This window comes from Thermobia domestica, chromosome 3 (assembly GCF_964235325.1).
Source record: "Thermobia domestica chromosome 3, izTheDome1.hap1.1, whole genome shotgun sequence".
Taxonomy (NCBI): domain Eukaryota; kingdom Metazoa; phylum Arthropoda; class Insecta; order Zygentoma; family Lepismatidae; genus Thermobia; species Thermobia domestica.
In genome coordinates this window covers 16,534,662-16,554,087 of record NC_137456.1, presented here as the reverse complement: position 1 = coordinate 16,554,087, position 19,426 = coordinate 16,534,662, and the positions used below count along the sequence as shown (strand labels likewise).

Genomic DNA, 19,426 nt, shown 5'->3' with positions numbered 1-19,426 from the left:
ACGTTACTGAGAATTAACTTCTTCCTAACTTCATGGACTTAATACAAATATATTCCACTTATCACTTGGTAACAAATTTGGTGCTAACTTTTCTCATATCTCCAATCGTCTCTACAAGTTCTAATTACATCAATAAAGAATGGTCAAATCCCTTTACCGTAGCAAATATCTTTTAAAAAATCTTGTGTAAAAATTTCATCAAAATACTTCAACTTTTATAAATCAAAGTACGTGTTTCGTTAAAGAATAGAGACTTCCTTGTATTGTTTCAAGTGAATTAATAAGAGAGATGAGAGATTATCACTGACTTACTCACTTTGTACAATTACATACTAGCCCTAGTTTAATTGCTATCATTAAAGTGTTTATTAAAAGTGAAATGATTTGTTTTTTTTAACTTTTCAGTTTAACTTCCCATGATTATACTCTTTAGCCTAAGAGAGATGGATGATCAAGGCAAGTGAACGATCATGGAAGTATTGGTGAAATGAGGAAATACGAAAAACCCGAGAAAACCCGGGAACAAGATGTTGTCCATCACAAAATTACTTGGCCGGGGGAATCGAACGAGGAACCCCATGCACCAAAGGTAAGGGCTCAACCACTAAACCATTGTGCCTATTTATTTACCAAAAAAGAGAGGAAAATGATTTATAATAAAATGTTAATACCATTATTTTAAAAACTTTTATTTTTATTTTGTATTTTCAAGGAAAGAAACAACGGTAGCTTTTTTTGAAATAATAAAATCGATGAATGATTTTATTGTGTTGTTTGAAGGAAACCTGAAAGAAAAGAAGAGAATAATTAAATAACAATAAACTTATTTTATATGAGAAATCCTGGCACACGTTGTATCATTTAAAATAAACTAGTATATATATATTTTAAATTATTCTATTTTTTACAGTTACTACCAAACAATCAGTAATAATAACACTTGAACTACATTAGCATTCAGAATAGAATATAGTACTATAAATACAAAGGCGATGCTTAGTATTTTTATTATCATCCTGCCTCCCCTATAATCACTACCTTTACCAAGACACTTATGCTCTGTTTCTATTACCTCCTTCCTACACCTTTCGTCTACTTCTCTGACACTACAAAATTAAAACCGTCACCTAGTTTGAAACTTCTATATAGTACCTCTGTGTCAAAGTGGTACACCAGGCCTGTGTTAACCGGCACACCAGACAATTTATATAGCAATAATTAGCAAAATCTAATCATATTCCAACCATTGAATACTGTTAAAATTGGCTTGTTTTAACACCATAAATGGTTGATTTAGAATGTGAGTGAGTGAGTTATAGCATTGACCTGTTACCCCTTCGACATGGTTACTGTCGATTTAATGGAGATAAAGCCACCATTTTACTGCCTTTGCTACACTAGATGTAACCCACAAGAGCAACGTCTATGTAGACAGCGATCTACAGAGGTTTCGACTGTTTTATAAATTTGACATATAGATGGCGATAGTATAGAAGCAAAGAATAACACTTACTAATCTGAGCTATGGACAGAAAATTTTATAGATTCTGAAATATTTGTGTTGTATTTTTGAAAAATCAAAAGTTATAAATGCTTTACTGATCAATAGAGAAGTATAGATAAATTCATACTAGCGTCACCTGAAAAAGAAACCCACTAAGCGCTTGAGGTATGCATCACATTATGCAAATAAATGTTTACGCATCTGAATTATTATTAGTTCTGCGACTGATCGTGATGGAAATTACATTTGTAGCAGTTAAAAAGTATGGCATTATTATGCTTCAATTTTAACACAGTCTGGTCATTCCAGCTTGGATACCACTTTAGCATGTTACATCAACACCAAGAGTTGTTGATATGGTTAGCACAAGCCTGGTGTTACCGTTTTGACAGAAAGCTGCTGTGAAATGGTGTGAAGATAGCACCGTAGTGGTGTTAAAGAACTAGGTCAATGAAGAAGGAATGCAGAAGTCGAAACAGTGCCACAGTATTTTTTTCACTATATACTTTGTGTTGTGTGTAATGTTCTAGTTAAGATGGTAAATGCAAGTTGTTCAGGTACTAATATTAATAATTACACAAAAAAAGTTTTGTGAAGAAGACCCCAGGGTATGGATACGATGTATTTTGTTATACAGAATCCAAATTTCAAAACCCCAGGACGATTAACCATGTCAATTCCTGTTATAGGCGATAAACTTGAGCGATTTTCGATAAGGATAGTATACGTAACCCAGCCATAGAATAAAGCAAAAGTACTGTTCACCAGATCCCAATTTATGGTTTCGATTTATTTTCTTACACAGAATCTAAATTTCAAAATTCCAGGACGGTTGACTATGTCCCTGGGATCCGCTGAACAGAACTTTCTTGTATGTGAGTTATTACTCGTCAGAGATTAGTCACTCCTTTAATTCAGTAAAAACAGTGACTTACGAAAGTATCACAGCGCCTCAAAATCACGTTTTAGACTGATAAGCTATACTGTAATTTTAAACGTATAGATTCCCTTGTAGGAAAGTCATAAATACCAAGGTAACTGACTTCAGGAATTTGTAAAAAAAATATTTCTGGTTATGAGCAAACCTTGACGTGGTGTACTTGACATTTATACAAAGTAATGAACAACGCATTCTTATCTTTCCTGTAATTTTTCAGGTATATAGTTTTATGAACCTATGAATTTTCTGACTAAATTTAAATTAGCAAAAGTGCAGCTGTCTGATTTTGGTGTTCTTACACTTGTTTTCAGCCAATACTTAAAGGCCATATGAGATAGTTGATTTGACCACTACCATTTTAACAATTTACTTCAAAACCCGATACTGTTGAAGTAGTACCACTCATGTGTCAACATTTATCACAACTAGAGATGAGTTGAGTTGACTTTGAGTTTAACATCCCTTTCAGCAGTGAGATATGAGACGAGACCTACTGATTAGCGTGGAATCCGAACCACATGAGCTCCCACCGGGAATCGAAGCCGGATCTCTCACGCCAAACGCGTGTATGCTAACCGCTTACCCACGAAGGAGCTCACAACTAGACTTATACACATACATTTTGTTAAATTATCACAGCATTTTATTTTTAGAGAGTAAAATTAAAATTTCACTTCTTGAAGCTACGGGGAAAAAGCGTATTTAACATTATAATTAATGTATACCCAATAATTAAGATATTTGGTAAATTTTATTCTATTATCATGTAACAATAGAACTGTAATTTGTACAGGTTTGACTTCTGGCATGAGCCGCCATTACATTGGTTATAGCAACCAAAACAAAAATTGTCGCTTTTTCGACGTGGCATGTTAAGAATCATTTTCTGAATAGTAATTCACCCTTTTCAAGTTTAACTTGTAAATAAGTAGAAAATACAAATGCTTATCATTTGAATTGAGCATTTTAAAATGTAACATTATGTATAATTACCTTCAAGCAGAACATTACCAGGTCCTGAACCTGAATATAAAATAGTTTTTAACCATATCGCATATTAAATCTGGAAAGAGAAGAGAAAATTAGAACAACGTTTTATATCTAACACCTAATTATGAATATCAATACAGCTTTCTATTACTAAAAGTATACATTAGATACCGACGTAAATTAGATAAACTAACTTTCCTAATCATACTGTGACTAAAGAAATTTTTATTGGCGTTCATTCTTTCAAAACGAAACAGAAATCTGATACTGCAAAAATTTACAGATGGTTTGGATGTTTGAAACAATCACTACCTATAAGATATAATATAAGATTAGTACCTATAATATAGATTTTCAAATATAAGATCTACAGCAATATCATTCAGTGCAGTATTAGACGAAAAAATGTTAATGTACTGAGAGATTAACATAATGCGAAACTTCACATCACCGAATTTGGAACGATTGACCAGATTCTCTCATCCAGGCACTGGTTGGACGTTTCTTTCACACAGTGGCGTTATTTTGGGACTACAAAGAAAATGACAGCTGTCTTCCCTCAGTTTGCATATATTTACGAGGCGTGTGTCGAAAGAAGGACCGATATTTTTTTACGCGGGGTTGACAACACTGATTGAAGTTAACTATGCGCATAAGCATTCATGCTCGCAACAGAGCTAAAATTGTCCAAGTGCAGTCCAAGGGGATATATCATACAATTTCTGGACGCCAAAGAACACAATGCATCTGATATCCATTAATAATTGTGTGCCATTTACGGACCGACAGTAATGAATAAAGAGAAAGCAGACAATGACGCAGAGTGTATCGGGAAGACGTTCAAATGCTCATGACGATGATTATAGCAGAAGGCCTATTGTTCAGACAGATGATCTGGTGGAACGCGTAAACGAGAAAGTGCGATCCATTTGAAGATTCAGCATAACATATAGCATAACTCATCAAAGAGTTCCCATAACTGTCTGCGAAAACAGTGCATCAAATTCTGACTGGCCAACTAGGTAATCATAAACTGTGTGCGAGTTGGGTGCCATAAATGCTAACAGACCCTCACAAAGACCAAAGAAAGACAGTTGAACGTGATTTTTTGACCCACTGTGGTGAGAATAGGGGATATGAAACCTGGATATCGTATGCTACTGCGAAAACAAAGCATTCGGTAATCAATGCAATTATAGCAGTCTGATTCTCTTAAGGCTAAGACGCTCAAACATTGTCAGTTCACAAAATATTGACAACTCTGTTTTGGGAACAAAAGAATGTGATTCTAGTGGAATTCTTGAAAGCAGGAAGAACAATTACAACAGATGTGTGTTCTCAAACACTGGACAATCTGACGAGCCATACAAAAGCGACGGAGAGAACTGCTACGCTCTGGAGGTTTTTTTTCTGGAACATGAAAACTCTTGCTCACATACAACTGCTTGTACTATTCAATGGGAACTATTCAATTATCCCTCTTATAGCTCCGATCTTACCCACAATGATTTCTTTCTGTTTCTTTACCCGGAAAAATGACTTGCATTAATGCGTTTCAACAACAGTAAGTGCTCACGACGTCTATCTGAACTGAATACACTCTCAGACCGCAAATTTTTACACATACATTGTATGGCAGATTGTGCTACGCTACCAGAAATATCTGGAGGTTTCTGATAACTACGTCGAAATATAGCGAAGATACTCATGTACAAAATTATTATCGCATGTCTATAAATATGTTGTAGGAATATAACTTGATAACGAATTCGCCCGGTATTTCTTATAATGTTAGTATGTGTATAATCGGCAAAGACATGTACGTGGCGAATTTCATGTCAAAAGAGCAGTAAATAAGAACAATAAAACGAAAATAAAACTTTGTTCCCTATTAAGCAACGTTTCGTTTTACTCATTCTAATTTTCGTATTTATAATTCTTTTCCTATGAAATTTACCACAAATATACATTTCCCGATTATACACATAGCATCAGTATTAAAAGTATTCTGCACAATCATTATCAAATTATATTCGCACAAGAAGACAGTTATATATATATATATATATATATATATATATATATATATATATATATATATATATATATATATATATATATATATGCGACAATCATTTTAGACATGACTGCACTTGTATATCAATCAAATAAATTTCTTCTATCATTTTCTTGTTCTTAAAAAAATATTTTTCCTTTTTTGGCATGAGTCTCGTATACAAATAGGTAGATAGACTTTAATCAATATTACAATATTATTAATGATATAACATTGAAAAATGTTAAATATATGGCAATTAAATTTATATAAACAGTAGGATGCGGTCTTAAACAGTGTTTCTTCCAAACATGTTTTTAGGGGGGCACTGACCCCCGGAACTCGGAGAAGACCAAAATAAAACATCTATAATATAATAATAAATAGAATAATACCAGCAGTGCCCCCCGGAATACGAATGTGTATCCCGGAACATAGTTTCTGAAAGAAACAGGGTTCTATATGGAATTGCTTCTGGAAAGAAATCTTTGAATGTACAAAGAATATAAACTAATATAAAGGAAGAAGCCAGCTCGCGATTTGAAATTGGAGATCCAAAGATCCAAAGTAAATAATATCCAGATTGGAGAGAAAGTAATTTTGGGTAACTGCAGTCCTACGGCTCTCCTGATTTGTTGCCCATCATAGAATACATCACTCCTGTTGCCGTTATTACTGTCTTTCTTGACTGAAACTTAAATATAATGTTCGGCAAAGCGGAATGACAAACAAAGGAACAAGATACAATGTTAAGTTGAGTGAAATTTCAAAGGAAGTACAAGAAAGAAGATTATAGTAATTTAGTCAGATCGTTAGAAGAAGTAAGAGTAAGTTTAGAAAAGAGTGAAGGAAATAGTGATAAAAGGCTAAGATAACGAGGGAGACCAAACGAAAAGTGTTAGATTGTGTGAAACTCTTAAGTATGCAATAAATGCTTCCATTTGTCTGTAATCTTACAAAATCAACAATGGTTTAAGACAGATAAATTTTGATTTCAAAGCTCATGTACCCCAAGGACCAGAGAGGACAACGTGTAAAACCTTTTTCATGCTTCCTTTTCCTAGAACAACTCAGTGTAACTGAACAAATTGTTTGGTTAGGAAGCAAGTCGAAGTTCTTAGATCAAATGATTGACGTTGCAGCTACAAACTCAGAAATCGAACAAATATTATCATTTAAAACAAAATATGTGTAATATTTGCCACTGTACAAGCTTTGGTTTCAGTAGACTTAAATCCGATGAAATTACCGCAAGCTTCATTGAAATAGAAGGTGATAGGATTATGAACTGGAATTCAGGGCCTAAAATTGATGAACAATGGAATAAATTGTTAAGGAGCTTTAAAGATTGGATATGTTAATTGTACGTACAGGTTATTTTTGTAAATTTTAGTCTTATTTATTTATTTATTCATTTATTCTATACTATTTATTTAGTATTCATATTTAAGAGTTAGCTATAAAGTTAATTTTTAAATTATACATGTATGAATCTGTTGTTAATAGAAGGGTAAAAGGGAATTAATGAATTTTGTGTTTTACATTCTGGTTTACTAGTTGAAGGGGATTTCCTGAAGGAGCCTGTGGTAGCCAATCAGCATTTAGGAATTGTTCCGCTGTCTCTTATATATATATATATATATATATATATATATATATATATATATATATATATATATAAAATCTGTCATAAAATGACCTGGCAACTCTGGATTGTAGATAGAAGTCTTCTTCAGATCGAGTGCTTAAAAATATGTAATTGTGTAATTTTTGTGGTGTTGGCTGTAATATCTTCATACTGGAACAGTGGCGTAAGTAACAGTGAACATATTCAACAAATAACTATTAATATATATGAAGAATATTTACTTTTATATTAAAATATTTGAGTGTGACTGAATGTAAACAACTAAGCAAGGCCTTGTTAGCGTTGCCAACCCACTCTATTCTTATAAGCACTTTCGATATATCGAAGAACTGGAATCGAAATGAGTTGTGGTGAGTGTCAGAAACCTGTCCCACGGCAGGAAGCTTTAAGCAAAGTACAGTGCGGAGCTTGTTTAAATTATTGGCATGCTAAATGTGTTCGATTAAAAGAATCTGATGTTGACTATTTAAAAAATGAAAAACAATTGTGGTTTTGTAATGTATGCCAAAAGTCAAGACGTTCCAGTATGCATGGTGATACGGAATCAGCAGAGTACCCAACTCTCGCGGAAATATACGTGTTATTACAAAGTTTAAAGAAAGAAATAGGTGATTTGAAAAAGAGTAATACTGAAAGAGAACAAGAACTAGGTAAATCGTTAGACCTCGCGCATGAAAAACTTGACGAAACTATGAACATAATTAAAAATCAATCCGAAACCATAGGTGAATGTATGAAAACAATAGAACAGTTAAAGGAAGAAAATATTTCACTAAAAAAACAACTAAAGGATGCTCAGCTAGAAAGGGATGAAATTGAACAGTACGGAAGAAGAAATACTATCGAAATATATGGTATTCCGGAAAAACAGAATGAAGATACATACGAAATTGTAAAAAATGTAGGTAGGGTGTTAGATATTGATATTACACGGGAATCTATTGATGTTTGTCACAGACTAAAGAAACTTCCGCATCAAACAGATAGTGGCATTATTGTCAAATTTGTAAGAAGAGAAGATAAAGATAAATTTTTAGCTAGAAGGAAAGTAAAAAGAAATCTAAGTATAAATCAACTGGGCTATATGAATGAAGGTATTGTCTATATCAACCAGAGTTTAACTGCGTACCGAAGAAAAATCTTTGGAAACGCGAGAAAATTGAAACGCGAGAAAAGTTATGCTTTCTTATGGGTAGATAATGTCGGACGAATATTTTTGAGAAAAAGTCAAGGTGATTCTGTGATACAGTTAAAAACATTAGAAGATGTAATCGCATTGTCGTAAAATATTTTTGTGAAGTACATAGAAACTGATAGTTAGTCCTGACAGAAGTATCTTAAATATCTACTATCAAAATGTTAGAGGATTAAGGACAAAAACAAACGATCTATATATAAATACTGCACAATGTGATTATGATATAATTATATTAACAGAAACTTGGCTTAAACCTGATATTGTCGACTCAGAAATGTTTGATTATAATTATAAAGTGTATAGGAAGGATAGACTATATAAAAAAGGTGGTGGAGTACTCATAGCAATTAAAAACAAGTTTGCAGCCACTAATATTGAGATACGTAATGAGCTTGAGAATTTGTGTGTTAAGGTAGTTGCATATTGTAAAACATTTTATTTTGTAACTGTATACTTCCCCCCTGTTTCATGTTTAAATCATTATCTAAATTTCTTTCAAATATTTGAAGAAAATGACTTGTTTCAGGAAAATAACGTGTTAGTGGCTGGAGACTTTAATCTACCACTAGTTACAGGTACAGACTATAATTTCTTGAACGGTGGTGAATGCTATCGCTCATTAGCTAATTTTTTGAGCCTACAAAATCTTCATTCTTTAAATAATATAAAAAACTATTTTTGTAGAACTTTAGACTTAGTGTTTAGTAATATTTCGAATGGTATTGTTGTACAAAGAAGTGAATTGCCGATTATAAATGAAGATAACCATCATCCTGCACTAGAAATCACTATTCCGTTTAAAGGGCAAAATTATCCACTAAAAAATGAAACAATAATTGTATTCAACTTCCAGAAAGCTAATTTTTTAAAACTATATCAATTAATTCGAGAAGTTGACTGGTCGGTTTTAAAACAATTTAGTAATGTTGATGATGCAACTAACGCATTTTATGATATAATAAATAAGATAATCATTGATACAGTACCTAAAACGCGAAAATGTAGTATGAGAAAATATCCGTGCTGGTTTACCAAAGATATAATAAACAAGTTAAAATTAAAAGAACATTATAGGAGGCACATGAAAGACTCAGAATATAATAAACATATGTATAAGGAGATAAGAAAGGATACAAAGAAAATTATTCGTAAGGCGTATGAACATTATATTAGGGAAAGCGAAATTGAGGTTAAAAAGGATGTAAAATCTTTCTGGTCATATATAAAATGTAAACAGAAGAATAATAATAGTGAAAGCGGTAGTATGACATTAAACGGTAATACATTGAATACAAACAAACTAATTGTTGATGGTTTTGCAAATTATTTTAAATCAGTATATGATAAAAATATATCATCATACAACCCTCCTGAGGAAGAACATATGGAGGTAAGCAACTGTTTGGAAATTGATAGAGTGTCGAATGAAGAGTATAGGAAAGCTATTACGAAGTTAAAACCTAAAAAAGCATGTGGACCAGATGGTATTCCTCCATATGTGATAAAAGCATGCTCGGAAATACTACTAGAACCACTGTCTATACTTTTCAATTTAATACTTAAAACCCAAACGTTTCCTGAAATCTGGAAAATTACTAAAGTATCACCAATCTTTAAAAATGGGGATAAGAGTAAAATAGAAAATTATAGACCGATAGCCATAATTTGTGCACCAGTAAAAGTTTTCGAACAAATATTATATGATCGTGTTTTTAACCATGTAAAGAACTATATTTATGAAAACCAGCATGGATTTTACCCTGGACGATCGACAGTAACAAATTTGCTTAATTTCACTCAATTCGTTCATGAAGCTATTCATGATCGCAAACGAGTAGACACAATATATATTGATTTTACAAAGGCATTTGACACAATTAATCATGACATACTACTTAGAAAACTCTCAAGGTTTGGATTCTCATCAAATTTACTAAAATTGTTTAAATGTTACCTGTATAAGAGAAAACAGTATGTATACTTCAATCACATAAGATCATTCAGTTATAATATTAATTCCGGTGTCCCGCAGGGCTCAAACTTAGGACCCTTATTGTTTCTACTTTTTATAAATGACCTCCCAAAATACGTTAAATATTCCAAATGTTTATTATATGCTGACGATTTAAAATTATACAAAGATATACAAGAAAATCAGGATGTATTAAAACTGAATGAGGATCTAAATAACATATATCAGTGGAGTATAGAAAATAAATTATATTTTAATACTACCAAGTGTAAATTCATGATATTTTCAAAGCAAAGAAGGTTAACTAAAATTAATCCCTATAAGATAGATAACAAAGTATTAGAACGTGTATATACATATAAAGATTTGGGTATTACTTTCAGTTGTGATATGTCTTTTAATAAACATACATTGTTGCTAACACATAACGCTTTTAAGCAATTAGGATTTATAATAAGAAACACGAAAATGTTTACAAACATTGATGTTATAGGAACTATTTTTAAAAGTATTGTAAGATCAAAGATGGAGTACGCCTTGGTGATCTGGACTACGAAATACGTAACTCAAAACAATCAATTAGAAGCAATTCAGAAAAGGTTTTTAAGGTACCTATATTACAAGAAAACTGGACAATCTGCAATTACTAATAAAATTTCGTATTCCAGACTACTAGGTGAATTTAATTACTCAACTTTTTCGGATAGATGTGTTATACTACAAGAAATGTGTTTATTTAAAATAGTAAATGGTAAATTCGATAACAGTGAGTTTTTGCAGTATATCAAATTCAATATAAAATCAAGAACTTTAAGAACGAGGAAATTATTATGGTATGCAACTGCAAAAACAAATACATACAACAACTCACCTTTAATAAGATTATGTTCATTATATAATAATATAACTAAGAGTGTCGATGACATTGACTTAAGTTTGAAAGAAAACATATTTAAAAAATTATTGAACAGATATTTGTGTAAAATTAAGTTAAATGGAAAACGTAATTAATATCGGATATTACTATATTAACTACGATAATGACATTTGATTATTTTCTTTTTTCATGTTATTGTAATGTACAATGTCAATGGTGAGCACATGGATGTGTGCATGTGAAATGTGCGAGATATGTATATGTGTTCGTCCATATATATTTGCATATATAAATATTGGTGTATGTATATGTTTATATATGTATATGTAAGTGTATATATGTATTATGTATGTATGCCTATTTCTAGAATGAGAGCATGAGTTCGTGCTTCATAAAATGTATGCATTGATCTGTGGAATGTCCGTATACTAAGCTATATACTGTATTTGCTTATTGCTAGCTTAATATTCTTAATATTTTCATTTTTAATATTTTCATTTATAAATTTCTGTTTTACTTATTATTATTATTATATAATAATGTAATCAATTGTGTACACCTCCTATAATTGGAGAGATCTCTCTGTTGGAGGAAATAAATAAATAAATAAATAAATAACCTGTGTATTTATAGTGTCTGATGAAGCCACGTGGATAGTTGGCGAAACTGTTACAAGCTATTAATTTTTACAATCAACGAATTGTTTTGCCTAGCGTGTAGTTTAAATCGGATTTACAAAAATTTGTACAGTATATGTAAATTTTAATTACTAAACTCGTGCATGAATACGTTATTTTAAATATAATGCTCAAGAGAGTTAAACGAAAATTGATACAAGATGTATTTGAAATGAAAATGTCAGATGTCACTAGCAAATAGAAGAATAATAGACAGAAGAGGAGGCTCGCAATCAGCAAAAGCTTATATGTATCGTATTAATAGAAAGTCGTAGTGAAAGAGTAAATGACATTTGCAAGACACTGGTAATTCCTGGCATAAGCTATGAATATCTACAGTAGGTTTGCTACGTGTAAACTGTTTCATATCTCTTAGGGAGTAACTAACAAGCAATAATAGTTGGAAACAATAAGTAAAATCCAGAATAGCTCAGAGGAGGAAGGCATTTGAAGAAACATAAAGAGACAGAAGAAGCGGACATAGAATTGAAAAAAAAAGTTGGTAAAATGGAATAAGGTATTGTATGTAGGTGAGGTATGGACTCTAGAAGAAAATAAACGGAGAGTTAAAGGTTTTTGAAATGTGGTGAAAGAGAAGAATATTAAATATTAAGTGAGTGGACAAAGTGTCAAATGACAGTGTTAGGAATTGTAAGAGAAGAAACGAAAATATTGTAGACGATTTCGGAAAGAAGAGATTGAATGATCGTACACATTGTGAGAAATGGCGGATATACGGTACTGGCAATAGTGGCAAATACAGAAGGACAGATTGAGATAGTATTAACACAAAATGTAGGGAAGAAACACTATAAGAAAACAAGAATTCCGTCTCAGAATGGAGCAAAATAGATATCTGTTAAAATGATCAACCTATAATAATAAGGTCCCTGTCTCAGGACCCATGGTTCCTAGCGCTGCGTTGGCCTGAATGAGTCATAGGTTCCTGGCCCGGGCAACGTAGGTCCAAATGAGTCATAGGTTCCTGACCGGGCTAATGTTGGTCCAAATGAGTCATAGGTACTTTGGTTCTAGTTAATAAGTGCTTGTATGGCCCTGCCCAAGGACCCATGGTCCCTGCTCAGATATCGCCCTTACTACTCCTATTGCTGACCAATGAAAAACTGAGGACACATCATTGTCTTTTCCATTTTCATCTTTGTTTTGTTTGACACTGTTTCATTATGTCCTTCATTTCAGGTTATTTACAAATGAGATAAATCATATACCCTTCTCAGCCAGTGACATCTGTTTCAGTTCCATATAGATTGGTGCAAACTGAAACTGATTGAGTTCCTCCGGTTTTTGCTTCAAACTTGCGAATCGTAGAGTGTTTCCACACAGTCTTGTTTCGAGAGGACTTATAGTAGAACAACAAAATGTGTGACAAGATTTGAAGGAAAATTAATTTTGATTTTAGATAGTAGGAGGAAATTAGATTAAAGTGACGATATTTTAAAATGTTAAACCCGTAACACTTCTCGAATGTTACGTCGAAATTTGTTACGTCTACACCCTATCGATCATAGCTTTATCAGCTAATCCTACACTTACATCTCTAAGCTCATGTTCGAAGTTGCATGTTCAGGTAACGTAATGATATAGGACTTCCAATTTAAGATTTGATTTGATTCTAGTTTAGCGTCCCTTTCAGCAGAGAGGTCATGTGAGACGTGAACCTACAGCTTAACCTGGGATCCGAACATGAGCTCCCGACGGGAATCGAACCCTTATCCCCACACCAAAGGCACGTGCTCTAACCGCTTAGCTGCAATGGAACTTTCCAATTTAAAATCAATAGTAAAACTCTAAATATATAACATAGTAAAGTGGTTATTAACATAGAACATTAAAATATCACAAACTTCCACTTTAAAATAAATAAATCAAACATCTAAAACTAGTTAATACAAACACTACCATGTTATATTTAAAACAAACTATGATATTATCTTTGACATGAATAAATATCCTTGTCTTAAGTTATGGGTAATTAAAAGCCAAGTATTGTTAGTCTAATTGTCATAACCATAATACGAAGTTCAATAAACTACGTCATTTCATAACAAATATAGTCTTTGTTACCGTGAAAAGCAATAGCTTAAGAAACAAACAACCTTGACTGATGTATTACCAAATAAATCGATTCCTTTATCCTAGGAACACTCATGTGTGGAAATTAGAAATAATGGGCCTTATGCAGAGTCGTTCTTACGCGTGATTAGTGCCATACTAGAGTTCGAGTAACATATGAAGCGTATAGTTTCTAAATCCGCCATGTCCTTCATAAAAGGTTTCGTGAAAAACAGGAAAAACTGATAACTCAGAGTTTATGTGAGATAAAATTTTCTTTTTAGAAATACTTTCCTGCTTTCTGGACATTCATTATAACTACCAAATGACAAAAATCTCTTCCATCGTGTCGGGCATGGAAAGGAATACCAGTAAATCTACTTTTTTTGAAAATTGGAAATGGCGGATTTAGAAACTATACGCCTCATATGTTTCCTGCAGTATTCAGGCCTTAGTATGACGCTAATTATACGTCAAAACGACTCTGCATAAGCCGAATATGTTTTGCAGCTTATGTAAAAAAAAAAAAAAAAAAAAAAAAACGGAGAAGCAACCATATGTTCGTGAGGGGGGAATTTCTATTGGTAACAGACTGAAAAGAATGATCAAAAGACAATGAGGAACAAGAACGAAAATGCACAAAGGCGTGAAAATCAGTAATAATCTGTGTAATATTCCACAGAAAAGAGTTACGTACAGGGATATCGGTAGTTCATGTGATCTTCCTGTATTAATGAACATCCAGCAAAGCGTAATTGCATTCTGAGGATGACGTTATGAATAGATGGCTCGGATATGGCTTGCCATTATTCGTTGGGATTGTTTTCAGGTTCAGTGTCTCCATGAATTCACTAATGGACCTTAGATACATGTGGTGACGTCTAGCAAACATGTCTTACACATGTTCCAATGGGTTCAACTTTGGTGATCGAATGGGCCAATCGCATCACCTAATGTCACGAGTGTCAAGGTACTCGTCCACTATGCCACTTCGAAGGGAAACTTCATTATCATCATTTAGAATGAAACCAGGGCCCACTGAAGTCTAAAACAAACAAAAACTGTCCAAGATGACATCCCAATAAATTATACTTGTGATGCATCATGACTCCTCCACTCCTGTAATGGTCCATTTCATGAATATTAGCTGGAAAGAACCGTGTTCCAAGCTCTCTTTAAATAAAAACTCGTAAAGACTCACTGTTGACACAAAATCGGGATTCATCTGTGAACAGGATAGCTCTGTTGCTCCTGGGTCCATGCGTGATGTTCTCTGCATTAATTTAAACGGAATTTTCTTTGCAGTGGGGTGAACGGAATACACATTCTCGACATATGGGTGTTCCTCGGCTAACTGTCCATGCACTGTAAACCTTGAAACGGTTGTCCGTGTAACAGCTGCAAAATCCGTACCAAGATCTGAGGCCGCGCTGCATTCAGTACGTCTGGCTGTTATGCGTAACCAACGGTTCTCTTGGAAAATGGTATTCGTAGGACGGTCTCCGTCAAACCTCCGAGGGGCGTTTTCACCTTGTTGGAATCGTCGTCAGACCCTTGAAAGATACTCTGGGGAACACTAACTTTATGCGACAATTCTAATTAACTGTGACCCCTTTCTATTCATCCAATTATATTTTCACGAAACATATAAATACGGTTTCTTTGCTCAATTCATTTACACGTGGGATAGAAATAAGGTCAATAACATGACTGTGCGTAACTTCTCAAACAGAACTGGTAGTGTATTGAAGCATCACTCGTAAAATACCCAAAGACAATGCGTGCATTCAGCGCCGCTAACCACTAACACCGGAAATCACTTGTGGAAAACACTGAAGTAGTCGTCCTAGGTTAAACTCAATGCATTTAGAACTGTTTCTAACAAGAGTTTGAATGTAGTTTTCCATTATTCTTAAGTTCTGCACATAAGTTATACGTATATTAATATATAAGATAATATTTTACAAAATCAAAAGCAACCATACTTACTGAAAACCTTTTTGATAAGACTTAGAATTTTCATAAATAATGCCTGTAAAGCTGGAATAGAAATATAAAAATAAAGATTAAGCTATTTTTGGTAACAAAAATATCATGATGATATGGACATTTAAAACTCATATTATGATATGGACAATAATGATTTCAGGACATGATTCAGAGTGAAATATACCCCTCGGGAATTTCTCCAATCTGGTTCAATCTGGATTATCATTATTTTCGTAATACTACTTTAACTTTCTGTTTATACAAATTCCCCTCTCCCCTGAGGGAAATTTTCTGAAACCATCACTAGATATGCATGGCGTGAGAACTTGTATCAGATCCTCTGGTTCGAATAAATCGTTTTCTACAGGAATATTCATAATGCTTAGCTACTAGCATTTACTTAATAACAACTCCTGTGTAGTAAATATTTAGCAAATACATTAAAAATAAGAATGGTTCATAATCCTAAAATGGAGTACTAGTATTTATATAATTCAATATTGGGAGTAGCATGAATATTTTAAATGAAATTACTCACAAGGGAACATCTTATATTGATAATAGCGTTGCCCAATCAAACAATGTGCAATCGGTAGAGGAGTGAAGAAAAGTGAGAAGTCCAAAGTTTTACGGGCCGACACCCAAAAACACAGGATATACAGAGGACAGAAGGATCTAGAATCATGTGAAAATAGCAATGTAAAAGATACATTGACACAGAAAGAACTTAAAAATGATTAAAGTAATCAAAATGGTATTTACACAACAGTGTAGTAAGCAAAGATTGTACCCACAGGCATGCTCAATAACATCATATGTAATGCAGTGTTGCCAACTGAGCACAAAATGAAGTTTTATTAAATGGCACGAAACACAAATTATAACATGTAGAAAATCTAATTATGGTTAGAACCATACCTGTCAAGTCACTATGTACAGTGTTGCCAAAATTTGAAGATAGGACTATATGAATTCCTACATGAATCTCTATGTAGAAGAGTACATACATTACCAACACACTGCGGAGCGCTTTATCAACACCAACACTGAAATATTGACTACCAATAATGTGTGAGGTGACACAATATTACGTGCATCAGAAACGTGAACCTGCTAATCAATTGTCAATCCAAGAGCATGTATCATTTCAGTTTTGTGTGTTGTGTTTGATACTATTCTGATTTTCCATTTGGGCAAACCTGCTTCGATACTGTGCTTTGTCCCTTATTTTCGTGCTTCAGTGATTATATTATTGTTTGTGGTCTCATATTTTGGTTTTAACTAGTTTGAATAGTGTTCTGTATGTTCTCTTCTATATCCGATATTCATGTAGGAATTCATATAGGCCTATCTTCAAACGTTGGCAACACTGTATATCATGACTTCACAGGTATGGTTCTAATCATAATTAGATTTTCTACATGTTATAATTTGTGTTCCGTGCCATTTAACAAAACTTTATTTTGTACTCAGTTGGTGACACTGCATCACATATGATGTTATTGAGCTTGTATGTGGGTACAATGTTTGCTTACTATACTGTTGTGTAAATGTCATTTTGATTACTTTAATCATTTTGAAGTTCTTTCTGTGTCAATGCATCTTTTGCATTGCTATCTTCACATGATTCTAGGTTCTTCTTTCCTCTGTATCTCCTGTGTTTCTGCATGTCGGCCCGTAAAATTTTGGATTTCTCACTTTTCTTCACTCCTCTATCAATTGCATATTGTTTAATTGGGTAACGCAACTATCAATATAAGATGTGCCCTTGTCAGCATTAATTTTGGCTAACGCTTTCAGAGCTGTTGATTGGTTGAGTTGTTCTTAGAATCAAAATGTTCGGGTCACTTTCAAACGAGCTTACTAATTAAATTTAAATCGGGATCACTACTTGAGATTGTATCTGGTAATGATATACACTGTGAAACAATCCCGGAACCATGCGCAATGGAAGTACGTGTCATATTTATTTGTCCACAAACGAGTACTTTAAGAAATTTTAAAGTGTTTAGCCATGATGTAAAATAAATATTTGGACCTTGATTAAAAAGAGACAAATGTGAAAATTGAAACATCTCGAGATGGAAAAAAGTCAGAAGTGACAGCTACTTGAGTTATCGCTGTTATAATGACCTCTAAAATTTTATTATGAAAATAGGTGTATATTATAATATCCTTAGCTTTCATATTTAAATGTAAATTTGGTGTTATAACGTTTGTATCAGTATCAGTATGAGGTTACGAAACATGTAATAACTCTACATATTAAGTTAGCAACACTCTTAATCCAGTGATAGAGTTAAGTTGATTTTGAGTTCAACATCCCTTTCAGCAGCGAGGCTATATGAGATGGGATCTACTGATTAACATGAAATCCGAACCGCATGGGCTCCTCCGGGAACCGAACCCGGGTCTCCCACGCCAAAAGAGCTCTCTTAATCCAGTGGTGTTGCATAATATGTCGAACAATATCCCCCAATTGATATTTGAATCCTACATAATATCAGTGTTTCTTAGAATTCTATTTGTTTAAAAATGACAAGTGCGTATGAAGATAAATTTCCCACCTTGATATATATACCGGGTGTTCTAAAAATGGCGCCCACGGAGAACAGAGCGCTATTATTCTGGTCAAAATAACACGAAAATGCTATATAATGATACATCCTAGGGAGCCTCCTTTAGTTGTTATGGAGAATCCAAATTTCACTATGTGGCGACGTTGCCGATTAATTTAAAATCATTAGCATTGCTCCTCGAGCCCATCAAGCAGTTACACCGATTGTTACGTTAATAAATGGTGCTACCGTCAACGTGTATGAACTTTAACTGCCATCTGGGAAGAATCAATGTAACTATTTCATGGGCTGGTACATCTTCTCTGAGGATCTTTGTCAGACACGTTGTTATATACTGCAATTCGCGTCTCGAGGCGAGGATCCGAAAGTTACAGAATTATACAGGGTGTCCCGGAAGTGGGCGTATCCCCCCTTTAGTTTCAACAGTATAGTGTAAGTTATGGTAGAATGTCTGTACACAGTTACCTTGAAGACTTAAGAGTCATAAACGTCGGTATGATCACCATCCATGTCGTAATACAGCTGAATTCTGCGCCAAGTTCTCGCAGATGTTTTGCGGAGATACTCCGGAGTCACGAGGGTGAAGGCGTGTTTCACAGCTGCTCGTAATTCCTGCGTTGTGTGATATCGAGTGTTTCTTACTTGTTGCTTTATGAAACCCCAGAGAGCATTGTATGGTGTCGTCAGATCGGGACTTCTTGGAGGCCAGGCAAAGGCAGCTGGTGAACATGCACAACTTCTTCAATTAGGAGTTCGCCCATTTCCGGACAACGATGTACAATATATTTTTCGCTTTATTTTAACTTGTAGAATAATGCTCTATAGTCCGTGGGCGCTATTTTTAAAATACAAGTAGTGTCTTCTTCATTATTCTTCGTCTCTTTAATCTTATGTAGCGTATATTACCAAATAATACTTAAGAA

At 33.6% G+C, this 19,426-nt stretch overlaps 1 protein-coding gene across 2 annotated transcripts in view; it reads right to left on the bottom strand.

Moving 5' to 3' along the window:
• Positions 1–708: 708 nt before the first annotated feature.
• The window catches only part of LOC145681391 (uncharacterized), a 47,337-nt gene continuing 28,619 nt past the window's right edge, over positions 709–19,426 (bottom strand). The window contains exons 5-7 of one of the 2 annotated variants that reach the window (XM_081753042.1): positions 15,925–15,975; positions 3,438–3,507; positions 709–785 (exon numbers count right to left, since the gene is read on the bottom strand). In XM_081753042.1, the coding sequence (XP_081609168.1) occupies positions 3,452–3,507; positions 15,925–15,975 (107 nt within the window). In that variant the 3' untranslated portion in view covers positions 709–785; positions 3,438–3,451. The remainder of the gene's footprint in view (positions 786–3,437; positions 3,508–15,924; positions 15,976–19,426) is intronic. The other variant, XM_081753043.1, reaches the window with a different exon arrangement.